Source organism: Bombina bombina, chromosome 7 (genome assembly GCF_027579735.1).
Source record: "Bombina bombina isolate aBomBom1 chromosome 7, aBomBom1.pri, whole genome shotgun sequence".
NCBI lineage: Eukaryota > Metazoa > Chordata > Amphibia > Anura > Bombinatoridae > Bombina > Bombina bombina.
In genome coordinates, this window is record NC_069505.1 from 53,717,185 (window position 1) to 53,743,782 (window position 26,598).

General features: G+C 41.2%; 2 protein-coding genes across 7 annotated transcripts in view; one reads left to right on the forward strand and one right to left on the reverse strand.

The window, feature by feature from the left end:
• The window catches only part of LOC128665868 (pre-mRNA-processing factor 39), a 727,810-nt gene that overhangs the window by 522,551 nt on the left and 178,661 nt on the right, over window positions 1-26,598 (reverse strand). For all 6 annotated transcript variants that reach the window (XM_053720108.1, XM_053720111.1, XM_053720107.1 and 3 more), the window contains exon 11: window positions 14,493-14,677. In XM_053720108.1, the coding sequence (XP_053576083.1) occupies window positions 14,493-14,677 (185 nt within the window). The remainder of the gene's footprint in view (window positions 1-14,492; window positions 14,678-26,598) is intronic.
• On the forward strand, window positions 9,709-11,237 carry LOC128665872 (E3 SUMO-protein ligase ZBED1-like). The gene is made up of 2 exons (XM_053720116.1): window positions 9,709-10,187; window positions 10,529-11,237. The coding sequence occupies exons 1-2, from the start codon at window positions 9,741-9,743 to the stop codon at window positions 11,003-11,005; spliced, it is 924 nt and encodes a 307-aa protein (XP_053576091.1). The 5' UTR covers window positions 9,709-9,740; the 3' UTR covers window positions 11,006-11,237.

Here is a 26,598-nt window from a genome sequence, read left to right on the forward strand (position 1 = left end):
CCGGACACACCTATGTTGGAGAAAGTCGTTCCTTCTTTGAAGAAGGGTTAGGACACAGTGATGGAACAACAATCTCTTGATTGATATTCCTGTTAGTAACTACCTTAGGTAAGAACCCAGGTTTAGTACGCAGAACTACCTTGTCTGAATGAAAAATCAGATAAGGAGAATCACAATGTAAGGCAGATAACTCAGAGACTCTTCGAGCCGAGGAAATAGCCATCAAAAAAAGAACCTTCCAGGATAACAGCTTGATATCAATGGAATGAAGGGGTTCAAATGGAACGCCTTGAAGAACGTTAAGAACTAAGTTTAAACTCCACGGCGGAGCAACAGTCTTAAACACAGGCTTAATCCTAGCTAAAGCCTGACAAAAAGCCTGAACGTCTGGAACTTCAGCCAGACGTTTGTGTAGAAGAATAGACAGAGCAGAAATCTGTCCCTTTAACGAACTAGCAGATAAGCCCTTTTCTAAACCCTCTTGTAGAAAGGACAATATCCTAGGAATCTTAACCTTACTCCATGAGTAACTCTTGGATTCGCACCAATATAAATATTTACGCCATATCTTATGGTAAATTTTTCTGGTAACAGGCTTCCTAGCCTGTATTAAGGTATCAATAACCGACTCCGAGAAGCCACGCTTTGATAGAATCAAGCGTTCAATCTCCATGCAGTCAGCCTCAGAGAAATTAGATTTGGATGGTTGAAAGGACCCTGAATTAGAAGGTCCTGTCTCAGAGGCAGAGACCACGGTGGACAGGACGACATGTCCACTAGGTCTGCATACCAGGTCCTGCGTGGCCACGTAGGCGCTATCAGAATCACCGAAGCTCTCTCCTGTTTGATCTTGGCAATCAAACGAGGAAGCATCGGGAATGGTGGAAACACATAAGCCATGTTGAAGATCCAAGGGGCTGTCAGAGCATCTATCAGCACCGCTCCCGGGTCCCTGGACCTGGATCCGTAACAAGGAAGCTTGGCGTTCTGGCGAGACGCCATGAGATCCAGATCTGGTTTGCCCCAACGATGAATCAGTTGAGCAAAGACCTCCGGATGAAGTTCCCACTCCCCCGGATGAAAAGTCTGGCGACTTAGAAAATCCGCCTCCCAGTTCTCCACGCCTGGGATGTAAATCGCTGACAGGTGGCAAGAGTGAGACTCTGCCCAGCGAATTATCTTTGAGACTTCCAACATCGCTAGGGAACTTCTGGTTCCCCCTTGATGGTTGATGTAAGCCACAGTCGTGATGTTGTCCGACTGAAATCTGATGAACCTCAGAGTTGCTAACTGAGGCCAAGCTAGGAGAGCATTGAATATTGCTCTTAATTCCAGAATATTTATTGGGAGGAGTTTCTCCTCCTGAGTCCATAATCCCTGAGCCTTCAGGGAGTTCCAGACTGCGCTCCAGCCTAGAAGGCTGGCGTCTGTTGTTACAATCGTCAAATCTGGCCTGCGAAAGGTCATCCCCTTGGACAGATGTGGCCGAGAAAGCCACCATAGAAGAGAATCTCTGGTCTCTTGATCCAGATTTAGTAGGGGGGACAAATCTGAGTAATCCCCGTTCCACTGACTTAGCATGCACAATTTCAGCGGTCTGAGATGCACTATGTCCATTGCCGCTACCATTAAGCCGATTACTTCCATGCACTGAGCTACTGACGGGTGTGGAATGGAATGAAGGAAACGGCAAGCATTTAGAAGTTTTGATAACCTGGCCTCTGTCAGGTAAATTTTCATCTCTACAGAATCTATAAGAGTCCCTAGAAAGGGAACCCTTGTAAGTGGTAATAGAGAACTCTTTTCCACGTTCACCTTCCACCCATGCGACCTCAGAAATGCCAGAACTATCTCTGTATGAGACTTGGCAGTTTGAAAACTTGACGCTTGTATCAGAATGTCGTCTAGGTACGGAGTCACCGCTATGCCTCGCGGTCTTAGTACCGCCAGAAGTGAGCCCAGAACTTTTGTAAAGATTCTTGGAGCCGTAGCTAATCCGAAGGGAAGAGCTACAAACTGGTAATGCCTGTCTAGGAAAGCAAATCTTAGGTACCGATAATGATCCTTGTGAATCGGTATGTGAAGGTAGGCATCCTTTAAGTCCACTGTGGTCATGTACTGACCCTCTTGGATCATGGGAAGGATGGTTCGAATAGTTTCCATTTTGAATGATGGAACTCTTAGGAATTTGTTTAGGATTTTTAAGTCCAAGATTGGTCTGAAGGTTCCCTCTTTCTTGGGAACCACAAATAGATTTGAATAGAATCCTTGCCCGTGTTCCGTCCGCGGAACTGGGTGGATCACCCCCCTTAGTAAGAGGTCTTGTACACAGCGTAGAAACGCCTCTTTCTTTATTTGGTTTGCTGATAACCTTGAAAGATGAAATCTCCCTCGTGGAGGAGAAGTTTTGAAGTCCAGGAGATATCCCTGAGATATGATCTCCAACGCCCAGGGATCCTGGACATCTCTTGCCCAAGCCTGGGCGAAGAGAGAAAGTCTGCCCTCCACTAGATCCGTTTCCGGATAGGGGGCCCTCTCTTCATGCTGTCTTAGGGGCAGCAGCAGGTTTCTTGGCCTGCTTGCCCTTGTTCCAGGACTGGTTAACTTTCCAGCCCTGCCTGTAATGAGCAACAGTTCCTTCCTGTTTTGGAGAGGAGGAAGTTGATGCTGCTCCTGCCTTGAAGTTACGAAAGGCATGAAAATTAGACTGTTTGGCCTTTAATTTGGCCCTGTCCTGAGGTAGAGCATGGCCCTTACCTCCCGTAATGTCAGCTATAATTTCTTTCAAGCCGGGCCCGAATAAGGTCTGCCCTTTGAAAGGAATATTAAGCAATTTAGATTTAGAAGTCACGTCAGCTGACCAGGATTTAAGCCATAGCGCTCTGCGCGCTTGGATGGCAAATCCGGAGTTCTTAGCCGTAAGTTTGGTTAAATGTACGACGGCATCAGAAACAAATGCGTTAGCTAGCTTAAGTGCTTTAAGCTTGTTCATAATTTCATCCAATGGAGCTGTGCGAATGGCCTCTTCCAGAGACTCAAACCAGAATGCCGCCGCAGCAGTGACAGGCGCAATGCATGCAAGGGGCTGTAAGATAAAACCTTGTTGAACAAACATTTTCTTAAGGTAACCCTCTAATTTCTTATCCACTGGATCTGAAAAGGCACAACTATCCTCCACCGGGATAGTGGTACGCTTAGCTAAAGTAGAAACTGCTCCCTCCACCTTAGGGACTGTCTGCCATAAGTCTCGTGTGGTGGCGTCTATAGGAAACATTTTCCTAAATATGGGAGGAGGGGAAAAAGGCACACCAGGTCTATCCCACTCCTTGCTAATAATCTCTGTAAGCCTTTTAGGTATAGGAAACACGTCAGTACACACCGGTACCGCATAGTATCTATCTAACCTACATAATTTTTCTGGAATTACAACCGTGTTACAATCATTCAGAGCCGCTAATACCTCCCCTAGCAATATGCGGAGGTTCTCAAGCTTAAATTTAAAATTAGAAATCTCTGAATCCAGTCTCCCTGGATCAGATCAGTCACCCACAGAATGAAGCTCTCCGTCTTCATGTTCTGCAAATTGTGACGCAGTATCTGACATGGCTCTCACCTCATCCGCGCGCTCTGTCCTTAACCCAGAGCTATCGCGCTTGCCTCTTAATTCTGGCAATTTAGATAATACTTCTGTCATAACAGTAGCCATGTCTTGCAAAGTGATTTGTAAGGGCCTCCCTGATGTACTTGGCGCCACAAAATCACGCACCTCCTGAGCGGGAGGCGAAGGTACTGACACGTGAGGAGAGTTAGTTCCCCCTCGTTGTCTGGTGATAATTTCTTTACATGTAAAGATTGACTTTTATTTAAAGTAACATCAATGCAATTAGTACACAAATTTCTATTGGGCTCCACATTGGCCATTAAACATAGCGAACAAAGAGATTCATCTGTGTCAGACATGTTTAAACAGACTAGCAATGAGACTAGCAAGCTTGGAAATACTTTTCTAAATAAATTTACAAGCAATATAAAAAACGCTACTGTGCCTTTAAGAAGCACAAAAAGCTGTCACAGTTGAAATAACAATGAACCAAAATAGTTCTAGCAACCAATTTTTCACAGTAAATGTATTAAGTTAGCAAAGGATTGCACCCACCAGCAAATGGATGATTAACCCCTTAATACCCAAAACGGATAACAATTTAATAATTAACGTTTTTATCACAGTCAAAACACACTGTCACCGGTCTGCTGTGACTGATTACCTCCCTCAAAATGAATTTTGAAGACCCCTGAGCTCTCTAGAGACGATCTGGATCATGAAGGATGAAGTAGACAGATTGTGACTGAATTTTTACTGCGCAAAAAAGCGCTAAAATAGGCCCCTCCCACTCATATTACAACAGTGGGGAAGCTCAGATAACTGTTTCTATGCAGAAAACAAAGATGGCCATGTGGTAAAAATCATGCCCCAATAAGTTTTATCACCAAGTACCTCACAAAAAACGATTAACATGCCAGTAAACGTTTTAAACATACATTTGAAAAGTTATGAATTCTTATTAATAAGCCTGCTACCAGTCGCTTTTACTGCAGTTAAGGCTCATACATTATTTCAGTATTAACAGTATTTTCAGAGTCAATTCCATTCCTTAGAAAAATACATTCAGTGTACACACACTCATCAGCCTAATACCAGTCGCTATCACTGCATTTAAGGCTGAACTTACTTTACATTGGTATCAGCAGTATTTTCTCAGTCAATTCCATTCCTCAGAAAAATAATTTACTGCACATACCTCATTTGCAGGGGGGCCCTGCATGCTATTCCCCTTCTCTGAAGTTACCTCACTCCTCAGATGAGAACAGCCAGTGGATCTTAGTTACGTCTGCTAAGATCATAGAAAACGCAGGCAGATTCTTCTTCTAATGCTGCCTGAGAACAAACAGCACACTCCGGTGCCATTTAAAATAACAAACTTTTGATTGTAGAAATAAACTAAGTTAAAAAACACCACAGACCTCTCACAGCGACCTATCTTTAGTTAGGCTGCAAGAGAATGACTGAATATGACATGTGAGGGGAGGAGCTATATAGCAGCTCTGCTTTGGGTGATCCTCTTGCAGCTTCCTGTTAGGAAGAGATATATTCCATAAGTAATGGATGACCCGTGGACTGACTACACTTAACAAGAGAAAGTTTAATTTTGACTATACGGTAAAGGTGAACAGAACCAATCTAATTTTTAAATCTGTTATTCAAGTTTTACACTACGGTAATAAATATAGTCACAGCATTATTTTTAAAAATGTATTAGGGCGACTATGCTTTGGATAAAAATAAGTTGAAATATCACCATTTCTGGAGTCAGACAGCTGTAGTACATCCTAACAGAAAGAATAAGTTAGTGCACCTAAAAATGAAGCAAACAACCTATCCTTGACATACAAGCGACACACACTCTACCTAACCATGCTTTATGTGAATCTGGTGGACTGTCAGGTAACTATGTATTGTTGAGGGTGATAGATGGTACACCTCGCACACCTGATTTATTTTATGTTATCTCCCGAGTGCATGACCTTTTTCTCCCCAAGAAATAACTTGTCCAATATTTCAGTGCTTATATGGGGTACTACAGCCACATAAACCACTCAGGGAACGCTAGTAGAAAGCGGATTGCCTTGAATTTACTTGGAAATCACCTGTATTTAGAACGAAGAGGAGGAGTCTTTTACCTAACCAGCAAAGTAGTGGTTTCAAGATCTGGGGTTCTGTTTGGGCCCTTATACAAAGTGGCAAATCTTTGCTGTACATTGGCAACTAATAGGGTGGACCAAGATGAAATCAGATGTAAAGTTTACACCTAAGGGAACAGCCAGTGCATATATAGTCAGAACCCTGCATTATCTGCTGCCTGTATATTTAGTTTATACCATTTTACCAACAGTTATATTTCAGGGATAAGATTTGTGTATAGTAGTGGCTTTAAATACAGCTCTTTTTAAGGGATATGAAACCCAAGATTTTTCTTTCATGATTCAAATAGACTGTACGATTTTAAACAACTTTCCAATTTACTTATTTTTTATTATTTGCTTCATTCTGTTGGAATCCTCTGTTAAAGAAGCAGCTATGCACTACTTGGAGCTAGCTGAATTCATGGGTGAGCCAATAACAAGGGGCATATATGTGCAGAGACCAAATCAGCAGCTAGCTCCCAGTAATGCATTGCCATTTCTACAGCTGTGTCACAAATAAAGCCGTTTATGGTCCTGACAATTTTTATTATTGCATCCATCCACCTTTGTGATAGTTTCCCATGCCTCAAATTTCACAGCGGGGAGCAGTAAATGTGTGTTTAACACCTTAAGGACTGGGAATTTCAGAGAAAAACTTGCTCAAAAGACCAGAGAAGTGTTAGCATTTTTGCCATCACTCCATTTAAAATAGAAATAGAGCCTTTATTTAAATTTACCTATCAAAACTATATATTTGTTTTTAGTAGCCAACCCAAGGTATTGATCTAGGCACAATTTGGTGTATTTCATGGCGCTGCTTCGCTGCCAATTGCAATCATATTTAAAAAAAATGGTTAACTTTCTCACAAACTTTGGGTTTCTCACAGAAAATATTTACACACAACTACTGCAGTCATTAGACAAATGATTGTAAAAGCTTCTCTGGGATTCCCTTTGTACAGAGATAGACATGCATGGCTTCTGCATTTTTTTTTTTTGGTAATTAGAAGGCCGCTAATTGCGTACGCAAAAGACTAAACAAAAAGAAAACGTAGGCTCCTGCATTAGTAAATTTACTTTTAATACCAACAAGGCTGGTTTTGCGCAGGCCATCTGGGTGGTCAGCCCAGTCCCAGGAACTCAAATGCAATTAAACTGAATAAGTAATACAGGTCTAGCACAACTTGCAAATTCAGTATAAACAGCAGATGAATTTATCTGCAGATTCAGTATAAAATTATTTCATACTGGCATTTGCACTTACTCAATCTCAGTTACATTTTTTTATGATGCATGTGTGAGCAACATAAAAAAATCATGACTTTAAATCTTCATATCTGCTCAATTGTGAAAAAGATAGAGCCAAGGAAACATTACCCCATGATATATATATATTAGGCCTGTCAAAAATAATCGTTTTGACGATGCATCGCGATGCGGCATGAAACGATTCAGCATCGATGCGCTGAGACGCGATAATCGATTAACGTTACCCACGTGACCAGCCTCCAGGGCAAGTAACAGAAAGTGTGCGGTACATCGTTTTGACGTCACTGACGTCACGTCACCCAATAAAGCAACATGGGCGCTCCATGGGCGGTCTCTGGAAGTGCCGAAGTTAGGCAGTAGGAGCAAAGCAGGAGTGTGTTGCCTGAGATTGATGATGGTGAATGTGATGACGATTCCGACTCAGAGTATACACGGCGGTATACAGCTACACGGCGGGCTCATTTTTATTTTGTGGGAGACAGAGGAGGAGACCTATGGTGAGAATTAGACTAACTAACTGTTTAGTTACCAAAACGTTGTACATTTTGCCAATGCCATGCCATAATTGCCATTGCCATGCCTGCCTATTGCCTCAACTGCCTACTACTTGCCATAGGTAAACTAATTATTAACTTACTTAAAGAGCAAATCAATAAGGGGTACACATTTATTACACAATAAGGGGTACAATTAAATACTTGCCTTATTTACTTAACGTAGTATGTACTACTAATACTGCTGAGCTGACTGAGGCTCAGGCTGCTGCATAATTAATTGCTGCATTATTGAATAATATTGCATATATAAAAAATGTATTATAAATAAATATAGTATACTATTATTGTCTAATGTCTCTATTAGTCTAATCTGTATCTATCTATATCTACATGTTTTTCACATGGATGGATGGCCTGGTCTGAAGTTCTAATATTTTAATAATATACACTTTTTATATATAATAATAGTATTTTTTTTTTAATATAATACATTTTATATATGCAATTTAATATGCAATGCAATTGCATGCATGTGCTGACTCTGAGTGCTCTCTTAAAAGACGCCAATCCGAAGAACCCAATCCTTGTTTTTATTTTATAAGTTAACAAAACTTAACAAGGCTAAAAGCTGCATTTTTTAAACATACTAAACTAAAGGCCATATTAAAACCCATTTTGTGATTCAAGAAAGTGCATGCAATTTTAAACAACTTTCCCTATTATATAATTTGCTTATCCTTTGTTGAAATGCATAGCCTCCTCCTTGTGCACAAAGTATTATATAGTAAGTAATGTGTGTGCTGTGCAATGCATTGCTAATATGTCATCAACAAACGATATCTGAGAAGTATGAAGCAAATTAAATAATAGAAGTTAGTTATGATGTTTATTTAAAATTGTATTCTGAATCATGAAAGTAAATGTTTGGGTTTCATTGCACCTTTAAGTGTGTAATATATTACAGTAACTTACAGTGTCAGTGAGTGAGTGATGTCCCCTGCAATCACAATGCAATTTGTTTTAAAAGTTATGTTCGCAAAATGTATGGCATTGGCAAAGTAGTTGAAGTTACTAGTACTTGTTGATTTTACATTTGCGGCTTGACATTTTGACAACTGGAACTTAGTGTTTTTTCTTTTTTTTTTTTTAACACTGACAGAATTCGACGTTGACAACAACATCATCCGTCACATATGTACATGTCATGCTAAAATGACAGAGGGAGACAAAAAAGATAGAGAGATAAAAAATGCACCTAGCATTTTAAAAGCAAGCATCTGGGCACATTTTGGATTTTATGAACATACTGGAAAGCACGAATTGGACAAGACACACGCGGTTTGTAAAGCCTGTCACACAAAAATGAAATACCTAGGGAATACTACTAACTTGAGAAATCACGTTAGACGTTTTCACTCTGAGATGCTAACCCCTGCCGCTGCCGCCAGTGCCACTGCCAAGGAAATAACAAGACTAGCTGAAGCTCATCAGCCAAGAATTGATGCAATGCTGTCAACTTTGCCACCCAACTCTGAAAAAGGGAAGAGAATAACCAAAGCTGTGGCAACTTTCATAGCGAAGGACCTACGGCCTTACCCTGTTGTGGAAAACCTTGGGTTTCGAAACCTGTTGAAGACACTAGAGCCACGTTATAAGATCCCGTCACGCAATCACTTAACAGAAAACGTTATACCTGCACTCTACCACGAAACAAAAGCTCAGGTAATTGCATCAATGAGCCAAGCCAGTCGAGTCGCACTAACGTGTGATTCATGGACTTCAGTCACGACGGAGTCTTATGTAACAGTAACTGCACATTACGTTAGCAAGGACTGGAAGATCTTGTCGCATGTGCTGCAAACGAGAGCAGTTTATGAGTCTCACACGGGTTCTCATCTGGCGGAGCTACTGTCTCGTGTCGTGGAAGAATGGCAGCTGTCCGATAAATCTGTAGTGCTTGTGACCGACAATGCGTCGAACATGATTGTTGCTGCTCAAGTTGGAAAATTCCCTCATGTAAAATGCTTCGCCCATACACTGAATCTCGCATCCCAGCGGGCGCTGAAAGTGGCCACGCTCTCCAGGCTTTTAGGCAGAGTGCGACGAATATCAACATTTTTTCACCGCAACACTACAGCAAACCACTGTCTGAAAGAAAAACAGAAATGTCTTGGTCTGAAGAATCATAAGCTGATAACTGATGTGACAACAAGGTGGAACAGCTCATATGACATGGTCGAGAGATTCCTAGAACAGCAACCTGCAATCTGTGCCACATTGTTGTCTCCAGAAGTCAGAAAAAGTGAGTCAGATCTCTGCACTCTCAACGAAACAGATGTGTCAAATGCAGAGGATGCTGTGAGTGCATTAAAGCCAATGAAAGATGCAACCACACTGATGTCAGAAGAGCGCAATCCAACTGTTTCTCTCATTGCCCCTCTAAATGCACAACTGCTCCAGAACATGACAGACACCATGGGAGACACACCCATGATCCATGAGATCAAGAATGCCATCAAAACAGATCTCCTGAAGAGGTACAGCAGTGAGGCAGAGAAGAAGATACTTTATACAGCCTCTGCCCTGGATCCTCGTTTTAAGGGACTGCCTTTTATTCTCACAGAGGAGGAGAGATTGGAGATATACAGAGGAGTGACTGAGGAGGCTGCATCCTTGGAGGTAATTTTAATTGCATCATGTTTCTTGAAAAATGTATAAATTGAAAACAAACATAAAACATACCATCCATACAAATTACAAAATAGGCTTAGCTAGCAGTAGCTTGATTAGTAGCTAGTTTAATGAGTACAAGGTTTATTATATAAGTCAGTTTGAAAACGCCACAGTCCGTCAACTTTCCTCCTCCTCCGTCCACTCCCGAGTCCTTCCTAATAGATGTGAGCTGTTGCATGCATTTATTTATGCATTACTGTCTCTCTGAGCACACACATAGCATTAGCTGGCTGGCTGCTCGAGGTAATAATGAATGCTATTTTTTCTATTCTTTTGTTCAAACACAGATTGAGTGTACTAGTACAGTTACATCTAGGAGGACAAACGTGGATGAAGTGCCACTGCCTGAGGGAAAAGAAACTCTGGAAGAAGAATCACCCATCGAGGAGGATAACCCTTCTCCTCCCAAAAGAAAGTCCACATCGCTGCTCATGACTTTGCTGGGACAGTCTTTCACTGACACTGAAGGTACAATAGAACCCAAGACCCCCTATGCCAAGGCTGAAGAGGAAATAGAGAAATATTGTAAAGCCCCATCTCTGCCTCTCACTGAAGACCCTTTGAAATGGTGGCATGTACATGAGGTCATATTTCCCCTCCTCTCTCATTTGTCAAAGCGATACTTGTGTATCCCAGGTACAAGCGTGTCTGCAGAGCGGGTTTTCTCCACTGCAGGAGATGTGGTAACGGCAAAAAGAAGCACCCTCAAACCAGAGCATGTGGATCAACTAGTGTTCTTACAGAAAAACCTACATATTCCATAATTCTGAGTAGTGATTCAGGTTTATAATATTAATATTTAATGTTTTTTGGCACATCCAGAAGAATGTGCTGTGTGCCCCATTGCCCAGTGCAGACTACTGTTAAGTTATTTTATATTTGTTACTGTTATATTGCTTATAGCTTTTTGAAAAATGAAGCTTAAAACCTTGAGTAAATCTTTGTTGGATCACAAAATATACTAGTACACTACACGACACGACCGACCACGTCACTCTGTCAGTCACACACACACACACAATACAAAAGAAACAACACACAACTGCACACACCTCATGTGTGCGTGTCAGTGTCACCCTTCACCATGATTCACTCTTTTTATGATGTGTGGTTTTTTTGGTATTGTTTGACTGTGTGTGACTGTGACTGTGTGTGTGTTGTGTAACAATATATTTGTGATCCCATAAAGATAATCAAAGTTAGTAAATCTAGTAGTTCAATGCTACTTGTTGTATAATGTCTATTACTACTTCTAGTGTTACTGTGATGTTTGCCAATCAGGAAGTGCTCTGTTTTGTAGATGTTGTGCTATTGTTTACAGCACACCCCTGTATTGTTTGCAATGCAGTGAGTGCATAGTGCATAAGGGATTATTAATATTATTCACACTAAAAATTGTCTATTTTAAATAGACCCTTTAAGAAATATATCATATGTTTTTGTTTATGATCCCAATCCCAAATGCCATCCCACCCACTCCCAGGCAGATCTGTAGGGGTTAACCTAATATAACCAACCAGTTAACAATAACAATGTGTGTACTGTCTAACTGTCTCTATGAGTGTGTGAGTGTGACTGTGAGTGAGTGAGTGCCAGTTTGAAAAGTTTGTATGTATCTATCTATGAGTGTGTGTGAGATGAGTGTATTAACTGCCTTTGAATGTTTTTGTTTGTATGTGATTGTGTGTCTGTCCCAGTGTCTAAGTGTCTAGTATGAGTGTGACTGTGGCTGACTGGCTATGGTGCCTTTGAATGTTTTTGTTTGTGTGTGTCCCACTGTGTCTCTAGTGTCTAGTGAGTGTGACTGTCTGTCTATGAGTGCACTATGCAGAGAGTGAGACTGAAGCCAAACCACTATAGGGGAAGGAAAAGCCTTGAGTAAACCTTGAGTAAATCTTTATTGGATCACAAATTTACTGTACACTACAGACAGTACAGCACACACAGCACACAGTGCCACACACAATAGCACAATACAAAAATAAAGCACACACACCTCAGGTGAGTGGTGTGCCACCCTTTCTTCACCATGATTTACTCCTTGATGTCTGTCCTTTTTTATGTATTGTTTGTTTGTGTGTGACTGCTGTGTACTGTTCAGTGACAGACTCAGTCACTGTTCAGTTGTGTTTAGTACTGCTTTAACAGTAACTAATAACTAACTAATTATATTTGTGATCCCATAAAGATAATATAATCATCAAGAAGAAACTGTAGTTATAGTAGTTCAGTTCAATGCTACTTGTTTTAAATGTCTCTCTCTCTAGTACTATTGTAAGTCTGTAACTGTGTAAACTAATTGTATATGTCACAATCACATGTGTGTTGTGTGCACACTCTGTGCTGTGTGTTGTGTTCCAGATTCTTCACGTGATGTTTGTTTGCCACCTGTAATTTTGTACCTATAAGGGATTTATGTTTTGTTTTCTGAGGACAATTTTCACACAAATAAGGTATTATGGTGGTAACTTAAGCTTAACCTATCTATTTTGGTTTTAATTTAATGTCTATTATATTATTATTACTAAGTAAAGAAATTAAATTAAAACCAACAGATAGGTTAGACATTTATTTGTTGTTCATGTTTCTTTAGAAGTGTATAGTGTACTACTTACTATATATAATATATACATTAAAATATTTTCTTTTATTGAAGAAGTACACTGTGAGCACTGCACTTTTTACACTACGTACTCTGTAACTACAGTTTGATGCCATAATATTGTTTCCAAACCAATACAACAATTGCCATTTAGTATTTACTGTTCTATAAACTGTTGTTGTCTGCTGTGTTCAGACTTTGCCACAGGAAGTGTCCTTTTTTGAGCTAATAAAATAAAAAAAGAGTTTATTTCAATACTTTGACTGCTTGAATTTTTTTTTCTGAAAAATTTAAAAATTGGGCAGAAATAGTGCAGTAATCGTGATGCATTGCGATGCATCATAGAATCGAATCGTATCGAATCGTTACGATGATAATCGTAATCGAATCGAATCGTGAGACAGGTGAAGATGCGCAGCTCTAATATATATATACTTACTTGATTATTCAATTTCTTTCATGATAGTGAGAGTCTACAAGTCATTATGTGTGGGAATATTCGCCTCCTGACCACTAGGAGGAGGCAAACGATATCCCAACACACCAGAGCTTTAAACTCCTCCCATTTCCCTAGAATCCTCAGTCATACATAAAGCCAAGTAGATGGAGGAAACAGAACAAAATTGCAAAATAAGCACTGCCGCCATGGGAACAAAGAGGAAGGGGGGTGGCTTATGGACACTAACCATCATGAAAGAAATTAAATTTATCAGGTAAGCATACATTTAGTTTTCTTTCATTAGACGGTGAGTCAACGAGACATTGTGTGAGGGAATCTATACCCAAGCAGTGAAGTTCCCAAGATCACCATGAAATATGGGGAACAAACAGTGAATGCAGGAAGATTACTGATCAGCACTACAAACTTTTACCTCACCCAATCAACGGGGAAAAAGAAATGGCTGAGGATTAGGGGAAGTTTTAGGGATTTAAAGCTCTGGTAAGCTGGGTTATCTTTTGTCTCCTCCTAGTGGTCGGGAGGATAATTCTCACATGCTATGACTCATGGACTCTCACATCTGATGAAAGTAAAAAAAAAAAAAACTTAACTCAACAAATATGAAACAGATTTACACAAAATGTTCAAGGTTTGTAGTAATTTCCGATCTCAGCTAAAGTACCAACATTCAGTCACATTTGTAAATCTATTCAAATTTTATAAGCAACATAAATACATGGTTCGAACAGTAAAGAAATAGAAAGGTGAAAAGTGAAATGTGCACGGTGCATTTCAATGTGAAATATAAGCATTTTTGCAATATACGTTCATCAGCAAAAATGCTTCTCATTAAAGTTACTACTATTTGTCTGTGGCATAGGCAGATATCCTGTGAGGGACGTGCACCAGCATTCAAACACCACATCATCTCAGAGATCTGGCAGTGAGGTGTATTGCTTCTGAAGATATATTTTGTGTCCTAACAGCCACTAATAACTCTCTGTGAAGATGAGGTCTTTAAATACTGGTGTACTGGCCCTCACCGGATATGTGCGTATGCCGCAAAAAAAAAAAAAAAAGCGACACCTTTTGCTAATGAAAGTAAATTGCAAACATGCTTATATTTCAAATTAAAATACACCGTCCTGCATACATTTAATTTCTGACCTGTCGCTTTAACGATAGTTGGGTCACTGTGCAGCCACAATACCTGGTGATGTTGGAGCCATGATCTTCCAGGAACTCAAGACGTCTTTGTGATAAAATCCTCTTAACACCATTATGCAATCGGCTTCGCAGTGCACGATCCACAAACAAAAGAACATTTTTTTCCACTTGTGAGCCATCTCTGGTTATCTCAAACTCCAACAAACTAAGGTGCAGACGTGGGTTATCCTGTGAGGGACAGAGACATTAATTACTGTATATTGTAAGCTCTAAAGGGCTAGATCAATCACGGATGATAATATATAAGTGACTGTCCAATAGAGCTTAGACACTGCTGTTTAGTAATAGGATTGCAAAATCTGCATGGCACAGATTTACAATATATAAAATGCTGCTTCTTATTACAAGGTTAAAGGGACAGTCTACACCAGAATTTGTATTGTTTTAAAAGATAGATAATCCCTTTATTACCCATTCCCCAGTTTTGCATAACCAACACAGTTATATTAATATACTGTTAACCTCTGTGATTATCTTGTATTTAAGCCTCTGCAAACTGCCCCTTTATTTCAGTTCTTTTGACAGACTTGCAGTTTAGCCAATCAGTGCCTGCTCCCAGATAACTTCACGTGCACGAGCACAGTGTTATCTATATGAAATACGTGAACTAACACCCTCTAGTGGTGAAAAACTTAAAATGCATTCTGAAAAGAGGTGGCCTTCAAGGTCTAATAAATTAGCATATATCAACTAAGGATACCAAGAGAACAAAGCAAAATTGGTGATAAAAGTAAATTGGAAAATAGTTTAAAATTACACGCCCTATCTGAATCATGAAAGTTGATCTTGGCCTAGACTGTCCCTTTAAATTAAAGAGACATGAAACCCAAAAAATTTCTTTCATGATTCAGATAGAGAATACAATTGTAAACAACATTTCAATTGACTATTATTAGATATCCTTTGTTGAAGACATAGCAACGCACGAATGAGCCAATCACACAAGGAATCTATGTGCAGCCACCAATCTGCAGCTACTGAGCCTTTTTAGATATGCTTTTCAACAAAGGATATTGAGAGGATAAAGTCAATTATATATTAGAAGAAAATTGAAAACTTATTTAAAATTGCATGATCTTTCTAAATCATGAAAGAAAAAAATTGGGTTTGATGTCCCTTTAATATTGGGGTGTTTAAATTTGTAAGGTGAGAAGTTATACAAATACTCTTTCAAACTTATTTTATAACTCTTGCTTTTCATTTCTTTTTTAAATGGAAAAATGCTCTAGGTACACTCTTTAAAGGGACAGGAAACCCCAACAAAGGGCAAAGGGGATCGCGTCCGATGCTGCAGTCATGAGACCTAAAACTTCCATGCACATAGCCACTGAAGGGAATGACTGAGACTGAAGGTGCCGGCAGGCTGCAACCAATTTTAAACGTCTCTTGTCTGTTAGAGACAGAGCCATGGACATTGAATCTATCTGGAAGCCTAAAAAGGTGACCCTTGTCTGAGGAATCAAGAAACTTTTTGGTAAATTGATCCTCCAACCATGTTTCCGAAGAAACAACACTAGTTGATTTGTGTGAGATTCTGCAGAACGTAAAGACTGAGCTAGTACAAAGATATCGTCCAAATAAGGAAACACCGCAATATCCTGTTCTCTGAGTAGAGAGAGTAGGGCACCTAGAACCTTTGAAAAGATTCTTGGAGCTGTTGCTAGGCCAAATGGAAGAGCAACAAATTGGTAATGCTTGTCTAGAAAAGAGAATCTCAGGAACAGACAATGTTCTGGATGAATCAGAATATGAAGGTATGCATCCTGAAAGTCTATTGTGGACATATAATATCCTCGCTGAACAAAAGGCAGAATAGTCCTTATAGTCACCATCTTGAAAGTTGGTACTCTTACATAACGATTCAAAATTTTCAGATCCAGAACTGGTCTGAATAAATTTTCCTTCTTTGGGACAATGAATAGATTTTAATAAAACCCCAAACCTTGTTCCTGAAAAGGAACTGGCATGATTACCCCTGAAGACTCCAGGTCTGAAACACACTTCAGGAAAGTCTGAGCTTTTACTGGATTTGCTGGGATACGAGAGAGAGAAAAAAAATCTTCTCACAGGAGGTCTTACTCTGAATCCTATTCGATACCCTTGAGAGACAATGCTCTGAATCCATTGGTTTTGGACAGAATTTATCCAAATATCCTTGAAAAACCTTAATCTGCCCCCTACCAGCTGAGCTGGAATGAGGGCCGCACCTTCATGCGGACTTAGGGGCTGACTTTGGTTTCTTAAATGGCTTGGATTTATTCCAATTTGAGGAAGGCTTCCAATTGGAAACAGATTCCTTGGGGGAAGGATTGAGTTTTCGTTCCTTATTTTGACGAAAGGAACGAAAACGGTTAGAAGCCTTAGATTTGCCCTTAGGTTTTTTATCCTGAGGCAGAAAAACTCCCTTTCCCCCAGTAACAGTTGAAATAATAGAATCCAACTGAGAACCAAATAAATTATTACCTTGGAAAGAGAGAGATAGTAATCTAGATTTAGATGTCATATCAGCATTCCAAGATTTAAGCCACAAAGCTCTTCTAGTTAATATAGCTAAAGACATGGATCTAACATCAATTTTGAAAATATCAAAAATGGCATCACAAATAAAAAGATTAGCATATTGCAGTAAGCGAATAATGCTAGATATGTCAGAATCCAATTCTTGTTGCGCCAAATTATCCAACCAGAAAGTTGATGCAGCTGCAACATCAGCCAAAGAAATTGCAGGTCTGAGAAGATGACCTGAATATAAATAGGCTTTCCTTGGATAAGATTCAAGCTTCCTATCTAAAGGATCCTTAAAGGAAGTACTATCTTCCATAGGAATAGTGGTACGTTTAGCAAGAGTAGAAATAGCCCCATCAACTTTGGGGATTTTTTCACAAAACTATAGAATTTGCTGGTAAAGGATACAATTTTTTTTATCAGAAATAGCCTCAGGAATAGGAAAAACCCCTGGAGAAACCACAGGAGGTTTAAAAACAGCATTTAAACGTTTATTAGACTGAACGTCAAGAGGACTAGTTACCTCAATATCCAAAGTAATTAACACTTCTTTTAATAAAGAACGCATATACTCTATTTTAAATAAATAAGTAGACTTGTCAGTGTCAATGTCTGAGGAAAGATCTTCTGTATCAGATAGATCCTCATCAGAGGAGGATAAATTATTATGTTGTTCGTCATTTGAAATTTCATCAACTGAATGAGAAGTTTTAAAAAACAGAATTTATGTTTACCTGATAAATTACTTTCTCCAACGGTGTGTCCGGTCCACGGCGTCATCCTTACTTGTGGGATATTCTCTTCCCCAACAGGAAATGGCAAAGAGCCCAGCAAAGCTGGTCACATGATCCCTCCTAGGCTCCGCCTACCCCAGTCATTCGACCGACGTTAAGGAGGAATAATAGCATAGGAGAAACCATATGGTACCGTGGTGACTGTAGTTAAAGAAAATAAATTATCAGACCTGATTAAAAAAACCAGGGCGGGCCGTGGACCGGACACACCCTTGGAGAAAGTAAATTATCAGGTAAACATAAATTCTGTTTTCTCCAACATAGGTGTGTCCGGTCCACGGCGTCATCCTTACTTGTGGGAACCAATACCAAAGCTTTAGGACACGGATGAAGGGAGGGAGCAAATCAGGTCACCTAAATGGAAGGCACCACGGCTTGCAAAACCTTTCTCCCAAAAATAGCCTCAGAAGAAGCAAAAGTATCAAACTTGTAAAATTTGGTAAAAGTGTGCAGTGAAGACCAAGTCGCTGCCCTACATATCTGATCAACAGAAGCCTCGTTCTTGAAGGCCCATGTGGAAGCCACAGCCCTAGTGGAATGAGCTGTGATTCTTTCGGGAGGCTGCCGTCCGGCAGTCTCGTAAGCCAATCTGATGATGCTTTTAATCCAAAAAGAGAGAGAGGTAGAAGTTGCTTTTTGACCTCTCCTTTTACCTGAATAAACAACAAACAAGGAAGATGTTTGTCTAAAATCCTTTGTAGCATCTAAATAGAATTTTAGAGCGCGAACAACATCCAAATTGTGCAACAAGCGTTCCTTCTTTGAAACTGGTTTCGGACACAGAGAAGGTACGATAATCTCCTGGTTAATGTTTTTGTTAGAAACAACTTTTGGAAGAAAACCAGGTTTAGTACGTAAAACCACCTTATCTGCATGGAACACCAGATAAGGAGGAGAACACTGCAGAGCAGATAATTCTGAAACTCTTCTAGCAGAAGAAATTGCAACTAAAAACAAAACTTTCCAAGATAATAACTTAATATCAACGGAATGTAAGGGTTCAAACGGAACCCCCTGAAGAACTGAAAGAACTAAATTGAGACTCCAAGGAGGAGTCAAAGGTTTGTAAACAGGCTTGATTCTAACCAGAGCCTGAACAAAGGCTTGAACATCTGGCACAGCTGCCAGTTTTTTTGTGAAGTAACACCGACAAGGCAGAAATCTGTCCCTTCAGGGAACTTGCCGATAATCCTTTTTCCAATCCTTCTTGAAGGAAGGATAGAATCCTAGGAATCTTAACCTTGTCCCAAGGGAATCCTTTAGATTCACACCAACAGATATATTTTTTCCAAATTTTGTGGTAAATCTTTCTAGTTACAGGCTTTCTGGCCTGAACAAGAGTATCGATAACAGAATCTGAGAAACCTCGCTTCGATAAAATCAAGCGTTCAATCTCCAAGCAGTCAGCTGGAGTGAAACCAGATTCGGATGTTCGAACGGACCCTGAACAAGAAGGTCTCGTCTCAAAGGTAGCTTCCAAGGTGGAGCCGATGACATATTCACCAGATCTGCATACCAAGTCCTGCGTGGCCACGCAGGAGCTATCAAGATCACCGACGCCCTCTCCTGATTGATCCTGGCTACCAGCCTGGGGCTGAGAGGAAACGGCGGGAACACATAAGCTAGTTTGAAGGTCCAAGGTGCTACTAGTGCATCCACTAGAGCCGCCTTGGGATCCCTGGATCTGGACCCGTAGCAAGGAACTTTGAAGTTCTGACGAGAGGCCATCAGATCCATGTCTGGAATGCCCATAGTTGAGTGACTTGGGCAAAGATTTCCGGATGGAGTTCCCACTCCCCCGGATGCAATGTCTGACGACTCAGAAAATCCGCTTCCCAATTTTCCACTCCCGGATGTGGATAGCAGACAGGTGGCAGGAGTGAGACTCCGCCCATAGAATAATCTTGGTCACTTCTTCCATCGCTAGGGAACTCCTTGTTCCCCCCTGATGGTTGATGTACGCAACAGTCGTCATGTTGTCTGATTGAAACCGTATGAACTTGGTCCTCGCTAGCTGAGGCCAAGCCTTGAGAGCATTGAATATCGCTCTCAGTTCCAGAATATTTATCGGTAGAAGAGATTCTTCCCGAGACCAAAGACCCTGAGCTTTCAGGGATCCCCAGACCGCGCCCCAGCCCATCAGACTGGCGTCGGTCGTGACAATGACCCACTCTGGTCTGCGGAATGTCATCCCTCGTGACAGGTTGTCCAGGGACAGCCACCAACGGAGTGAGTCTCTGGTCCTCTGATTTACTTGTATCTTTGGAGACAAGTCTGTATAGTCCCCATTCCACTGACTGAGCATGCACAGTTGTAATGGTCTTAGATGAATGCGCGCAAAAGGAACTATGTCCATTGCCGCTACCATCAACCCGATCACTTCCATGCACTGAGCTACGGAAGGAAGAGGAACGGAATGAAGTATCCGACAAGAGTCCAGAAGTTTTGTCTTTCTGGCCTCTGTTAGAAAAATCCTCATTTTCTTAAAAACAGGAGGGGGAACGAAGGGAATACCTGGTCTATCCCACTCCCTAGTAACGATATCCGCAATCCTCTTAGGGACCGGAAACACATCAGTGTAAACAGGAACTTCTAGGTACTTGTCCATTTTACACAATTTCTCTGGAACAACCATAGGGTCACAGTCATCCAGAGTAACTAATACCTCCCTGAGCAATAAGCGGAGGTGTTCTAGTTTAAATTTAAAAGCCAACGTATCTGAATCTGTCTGAGGAGAAACCTTTCCTGAATCGGAAATTTCTCCCTCAGACAGCACATCCCTCGCCCCCACTTCAGAGTGTTGTGAGGGTATATCGATACGGCTACTAAAGCGTCAGAATGCTCATTATCTGTTCTTAAAACAGAGCTATCACGCTTTGCAGGTAACACGGGCAGTTTAGATAAGAACACCGAGAGGGTATTATCCATAACTGCCGCCAAGTCTTGCAAGGTAAAAGAGTTAGACACACTAGAGGTGCTAGGCGTCGCTTGAGCGGGCGTAACTGGTTGTGACACTTGGAGGTTGACGGGCTAACCTCGTTACCTTCTGACTGAGAATCATCTTGGGCCACATTTTTAAGTGCAACAATATGTTCTTTAAAGTGTATAGACATATCAGTACAAGTGGGACACATTCTGAGAGGGGGTTCCACCATGGCTTCTAAACAGATTGAACAAGGATTTTCCTTGGTGTCAGACATGTTTAACAGACTAGTAGTTATAAAAACAGGCTTGGAAATCACTTTAATCAAGTAAAAACACACTTTGAAAAAACGTTACTGTTACCTTTAAGAGATAAAAAACATAATTTATGTAAGAACTTACCTGATAAATTCATTTCTTTCATATTAGCAAGAGTCCATGAGCTAGTGACGTATGGGATATACATTCCTACCAGGAGGGGCAAAGTTTCCCAAACCTCAAAATGCCTATAAATACACCCCTCACCACACCCACAATTCAGTTTAACGAATAGCCAAGAAGTGGGGTGATAAAAAAGTGCGAAAGCATATAAAATAAGGAATTGGAATAATTGTGCTTTATACAAAATCATAACCACCACAAAAAAAGGGCGGGCCTCATGGACTCTTGCTAATATGAAAGAAATGAATTTATCAGGTAAGTTCTTACATAAATTATGTTTTCTTTCATGTAATTAGCAAGAGTCCATGAGCTAGTGACGTATGGGATAATGACTACCCAAGATGTGGATCTTTCCACACAAGAGTCACTAGAGAGGGAGGGATAAAATAAAGACAGCCAATTCCTGCTGAAAATAATCCACACCCAAAATAAAGTTTAACGAAAAACATAAGCAGAAGATTCAAACTGAAACCGCTGCCTGAAGTACTTTTCTACCAAAAACTGCTTCAGAAGAAGAAAATACATCAAAATGGTAGAATTTAGTAAAAGTATGCAAAGAGGACCAAGTTGCTGCTTTGCAGATCTGGTCAACCGAAGCTTCATTCCTAAACGCCCAGGAAGTAGAAACTGACCTAGTAGAATGAGCTGTAATTCTCTGAGGCGGAGTTTTACCCGACTCAACATAGGCAAGATGAATTAAAGATTTCAACCAAGATGCCAAAGAAATGGCAGAAGCTTTCTGGCCTTTTCTAGAACCGGAAAAGATAACAAATAGACTAGAAGTCTTACGAAAAGATTTCGTAGCTTCAACATAATATTTCAAAGCTCTAACAACATCCAAAGAATGCAACGATTTCTCCTTAGAATTCTTAGGATTAGGACATAATGAAGGAACCACAATTTCTCTACTAATGTTGTTGGAATTCACAACTTTAGGTAAAAATTCAAAAGAAGTTCGCAACACCGCCTTATCCTGATGAAAAATCAGAAAAGGAGACTCACAAGAAAGAGCAGATAATTCAGAAACTCTTCTGGCAGAAGAGATGGCCAAAAGGAACAAAACTTTCCAAGAAAGTAATTTAATGTCCAATGAATGCATAGGTTCAAACAGAGGAGCTTGAAGAGCTCCCAGAACCAAATTCAAACTCCAAGGAGGAGAAATTGACTTAATGACAGGTTTTATACGAACCAAAGCTTGTACAAAACAATGAATATCAGGAAGAATAGCAATCTTTCTGTGAAAAAGAACAGAAAGAGCAGAGATTTGTCCTTTCAAAGAACTTGCGGACAAACCCTTATCTAAACCATCCTGAAGGAACTGTAAAATTCTCGGTATTCTAAAAGAATGCCAGGAAAAATGATGAGAAAGACACCAAGAAAACAGAATTTATGTTTACCTGATAAATTACTTTCACCAACGGTGTGTCCGGTCCACGGCGTCATCCTTACTTGTGGGATATTCTCTTCCCCAACAGGAAATGGCAAAGAGCCCAGCAAAGCTGGTCACATGATCCCTCCTAGGCTCCGCCTACCCCAGTCATTCGACCGACGTTAAGGAGGAATATTTGCATAGGAGAAACCATAAGATACCGTGGTGACTGTAGTTAAAGAAAATAAATTATCAGACCTGATTAAAAAACCAGGGCGGGCCGTGGACCGGACACACCGTTGGAGAAAGTAATTTATCAGGTAAACATAAATTCTGTTTTCTCCAACATAGGTGTGTCCGGTCCACGGCGTCATCCTTACTTGTGGGAACCAATACCAAAGCTTTAGGACACGGATGAAGGGAGGGAGCAAATCAGGTCACCTAAATGGAAGGCACCACGGTTTGCAAAACCTTTCTCCCAAAAACAGCCACAGAAGAAGCAAAAGTATCAAACTTGTAAAATTTGGTAAAAGTGTGCAGTGAAGACCAAGTCGCTGCCCTACATATCTGATCAACAGAAGCCTCGTTCTTGAAGGCCCATGTGGAAGCCACAGCCCTAGTGGAATGAGCTGTGATTCTTTCAGGAGGCTGCCGTCCGGCAGTCTCGTAAGCCAATCTGATGATGCTTTTAATCCAAAAAGAGAGAGAGGTAGAAGTTGCTTTTTGACCTCTCCTTTTACCAGAATAAACAACAAACAAGGAAGATGTTTGTCTAAAATCCTTTGTAGCATCTAAATAGAATTTTAGAGCGCGAACAACATCCAAATTGTGCAACAAACGTTCCTTCTTCGAAACTGGTTTCGGACACAAAGAAGGCACGACTATCTCCTGGTTAATGTTTTTGTTAGAAACAACTTTTGGAAGAAAACCAGGTTTAGTACGTAAAACCACCTTATCTGCATGGAACACCAGATAAGGAGGAGAACACTGCAGAGCAGATAATTCTGAAACTCTTCTGGCAGAAGAAATTGCAACCAAAAACAAAACTTTCCAAGATAATAACTTAATATCAACGGAATGTAAGGGTTCAAACGGAACCCCCTGAAGAACTGAAAGAACTAAGTTGAGACTCCAAGGGGGAGTCAAAGGTTTGTAAACAGGCTTAATTCTAACCAGAGCCTGAACAAAGGCTTGAACATCTGGCACAGCTGCCAGCTTTTTGTGGAGTAACACAGACAAGGCAGAAATCTGTCCCTTCAAGGAACTTGCAGATAATCCTTTCTCCAATCCTTCTTGAAGAAAGGATAGAATCTTAGGAATCTTTACCTTGTCCCAAGGGAATCCTTTAGATTCACACCAACAGATATATTTTTTCCATATTTTGTGGTAAATTTTTCTAGTTACAGGCTTTCTGGCCTGAACAAGAGTATCAATAACAGAATCTGAGAACCCTCGTTTTGATAAGATCAAGCGTTCAATCTCCAAGCAGTCAGCTGGAGTGAGACCAGATTCGGATGTTCGAACGGACCTTGAACAAGAAGGTCTCGTCTCAAAGGTAGCTTCCATGGTGGAGCCGATGACATATTCACCAGATCTGCATACCAAGTCCTGCGTGGCCACGCAGGAGCTATCAAGATCACCGACGCCCTCTCCTGATGGATCCTGGCTACCAGCCTGGGGATGAGAGGAAACGGCGGGAATACATAAGCTAGTTTGAAGGTCCAAGGTGCTACTAGTGCATCTACTAGAGTCGCCTTGGGATCCCTGGATCTGGACCCGTAGCAAGGAACCTTGAAGTTCTGACGAGAGGCCATCAGATCCATGTCTGGAATGCCCCACAGTTGAGTAATTTGGGCAAAGATTTCCGACTCAGAAAATCCGCTTCCCAATTTTCCACTCCTGGGATGTGGATTGCAGACAGGTGGCAGGAGTGAGTCTCCGCCCATTGAATGATTTTGGTCACTTCTTCCATCGCCAGGGAACTCCTTGTTCCCCCCTGATGGTTGATGTACGCAACAGTCGTCATGTTGTCTGATTGAAACCGTATGAACTTGGCCTTCGCTAGCTGAGGCCAAGCCTTGAGAGCATTGAATATCGCTCTCAGTTCCAGAATATTTATCGGTAGAAGAGATTCTTCCCGAGACCAAAGACCCTGAGCTTTCAGGGATCCCCAGACCGCGCCCCAGCCCATCACACTGGCGTCGGTCGTGACAATGACCCACTCTGGTCTGCGGAAGGTCATCCCTTGTGACAGGTTGTCCAGGGACAGCCACCAACGGAGTGAGTCTCTGGTCCTCTGATTTACTTGTATCTTCGGAGACAAGTCTGTATAGTCCCCATTCCACTGACTGAGCATGCACAGTTGTAATGGTCTTAGATGAATGCGCGCAAAAGGAACTATGTCCATTGCCGCTACCATCAAACCTATTACTTCCATGCACTGCGCTATGGAAGGAAGAGGAACGGAATGAAGTGTCCGACAAGAGTTTAGAAGTTTTGTTTTTCTGGCCTCTGTCAGAAAAATCCTCATTTCTAAGGAGTCTATTATTGTTCCCAAGAAGGGAACCCTTGTCAACGGAGATAGAGAACTCTTTTCCACGTTCACTTTCCATCCGTGAGATCTGAGAAAGGCCAGGACTATGTCCGTGTGAGCCTTTGCTTGAGGAAGGGACGACGCTTGAATCAGAATGTCGTCCAAGTAAGGTACTACTGCAATGCCCCTTGGTCTTAGCACCGCTAGAAGGGACCCTAGTACCTTTGTGAAAATCCTTGGAGCAGTGGCTAATCCGAAAGGAAGCGCCACAAACTGGTAATGCTTGTCCAGGAATGCGAACCTTAGGAACCGATGATGTTCCTTGTGGATAGGAATATGTAGATACGCATCCTTTAAATCCACCGTGGTCATGAATTGACCTTCCTGGATGGAAGGAAGAATTGTTCGAATGTTTTTCATTTTGAACGATGGAACCTTGAGAAACTTGTTTAAGATCTTGAGATCTAAGATTGGTCTGAACGTTCCCTCTTTTTTGGGAACTATGAACAGATTGGAGTAGAACCCCATCCCTTGTTCTCCTAATGGAACAGGATGAATCACTCCCATTTTTAACAGGTCTTCTACACAATGTAAGAATGCCTGTCTTTTTATGTGGTCCGAAGACAATTGAGACCTGTGGAACCTCCCCCTTGGGGGAAGCCCCTTGAATTCCAGAAGATAACCTTGGGAGACTATTTCTAGTGCCCAAGGATCCAGAACATCTCTTGCCCAAGCCTGAGCGAAGAGAGAGAGTCTGCCCCCCACCAGATCCGGTCCCGGATCGGGGGCCAACATTTCATGCTGTCTTGGTAGCAGTGGCAGGTTTCTTGGCCTGCTTTCCCTTGTTCCAGCCTTGCATTGGTCTCCAGGCTGGCTTGGCTTGAGAAGCATTACCCTCTTGCTTAGAGGACGTAGCACTTGGGGCTGGTCCGTTTCTACGAAAGGGACGAAAATTAGGTTTATTTTTGGCCTTGAAAGACCTATCCTGAGGAAGGGCGTGGCCCTTACCCCCAGTGATATCAGAGATAATCTCTTTCAAGTCAGGGCCAAACAGCGTTTTCCCCTTGAAAGGAATGTTAAGGAGTTTGTTCTTGGAAGACGCATCAGCTGACCAAGATTTCAACCAAAGCGCTCTGCGCGCCACAATAGCAAACCCAGAATTCTTTGCCGCTAACCTAGCCAATTGCAAAGTGGCGTCTAGGGTGAAAGAATTAGCCAATTTGAGAGCACGGATTCTGTCCATAATCTCCTCATAAGGAGGAGAATCACTATCGATCGCCTTTACTAGCTCATCGAACCAGAAACACGCGGCTGTAGTGACAGGGACAATGCATGAAATTGGTTGTAGAAGGTAACCCTGCTGAACAAACATCTTTTTAAGCAAACCTTCTAATTTTTTATCCATAGGATCTTTGAAAGCACAACTATCTTCTATGGGTATAGTGGTGCGTTTGTTTAAAGTAGAAACCGCTCCCTCGACCTTGGGGACTGTCTGCCATAAGTCCTTTCTGGGGTCGACCATAGG

Excerpts from the sequence above, each read along its gene's own strand:
- LOC128665872 (XM_053720116.1), top strand. The coding sequence starts at position 9,741 with ATGGTCGAGAGATTCCTAGAACAGCAACCTGCAATCTGTGCCACATTG. Across the intron at positions 10,188-10,528 it reads AGGAGGCTGCATCCTTGGAG|ATTGAGTGTACTAGTACAGT; the intron begins GTAATTTTAATT and ends GTTCAAACACAG.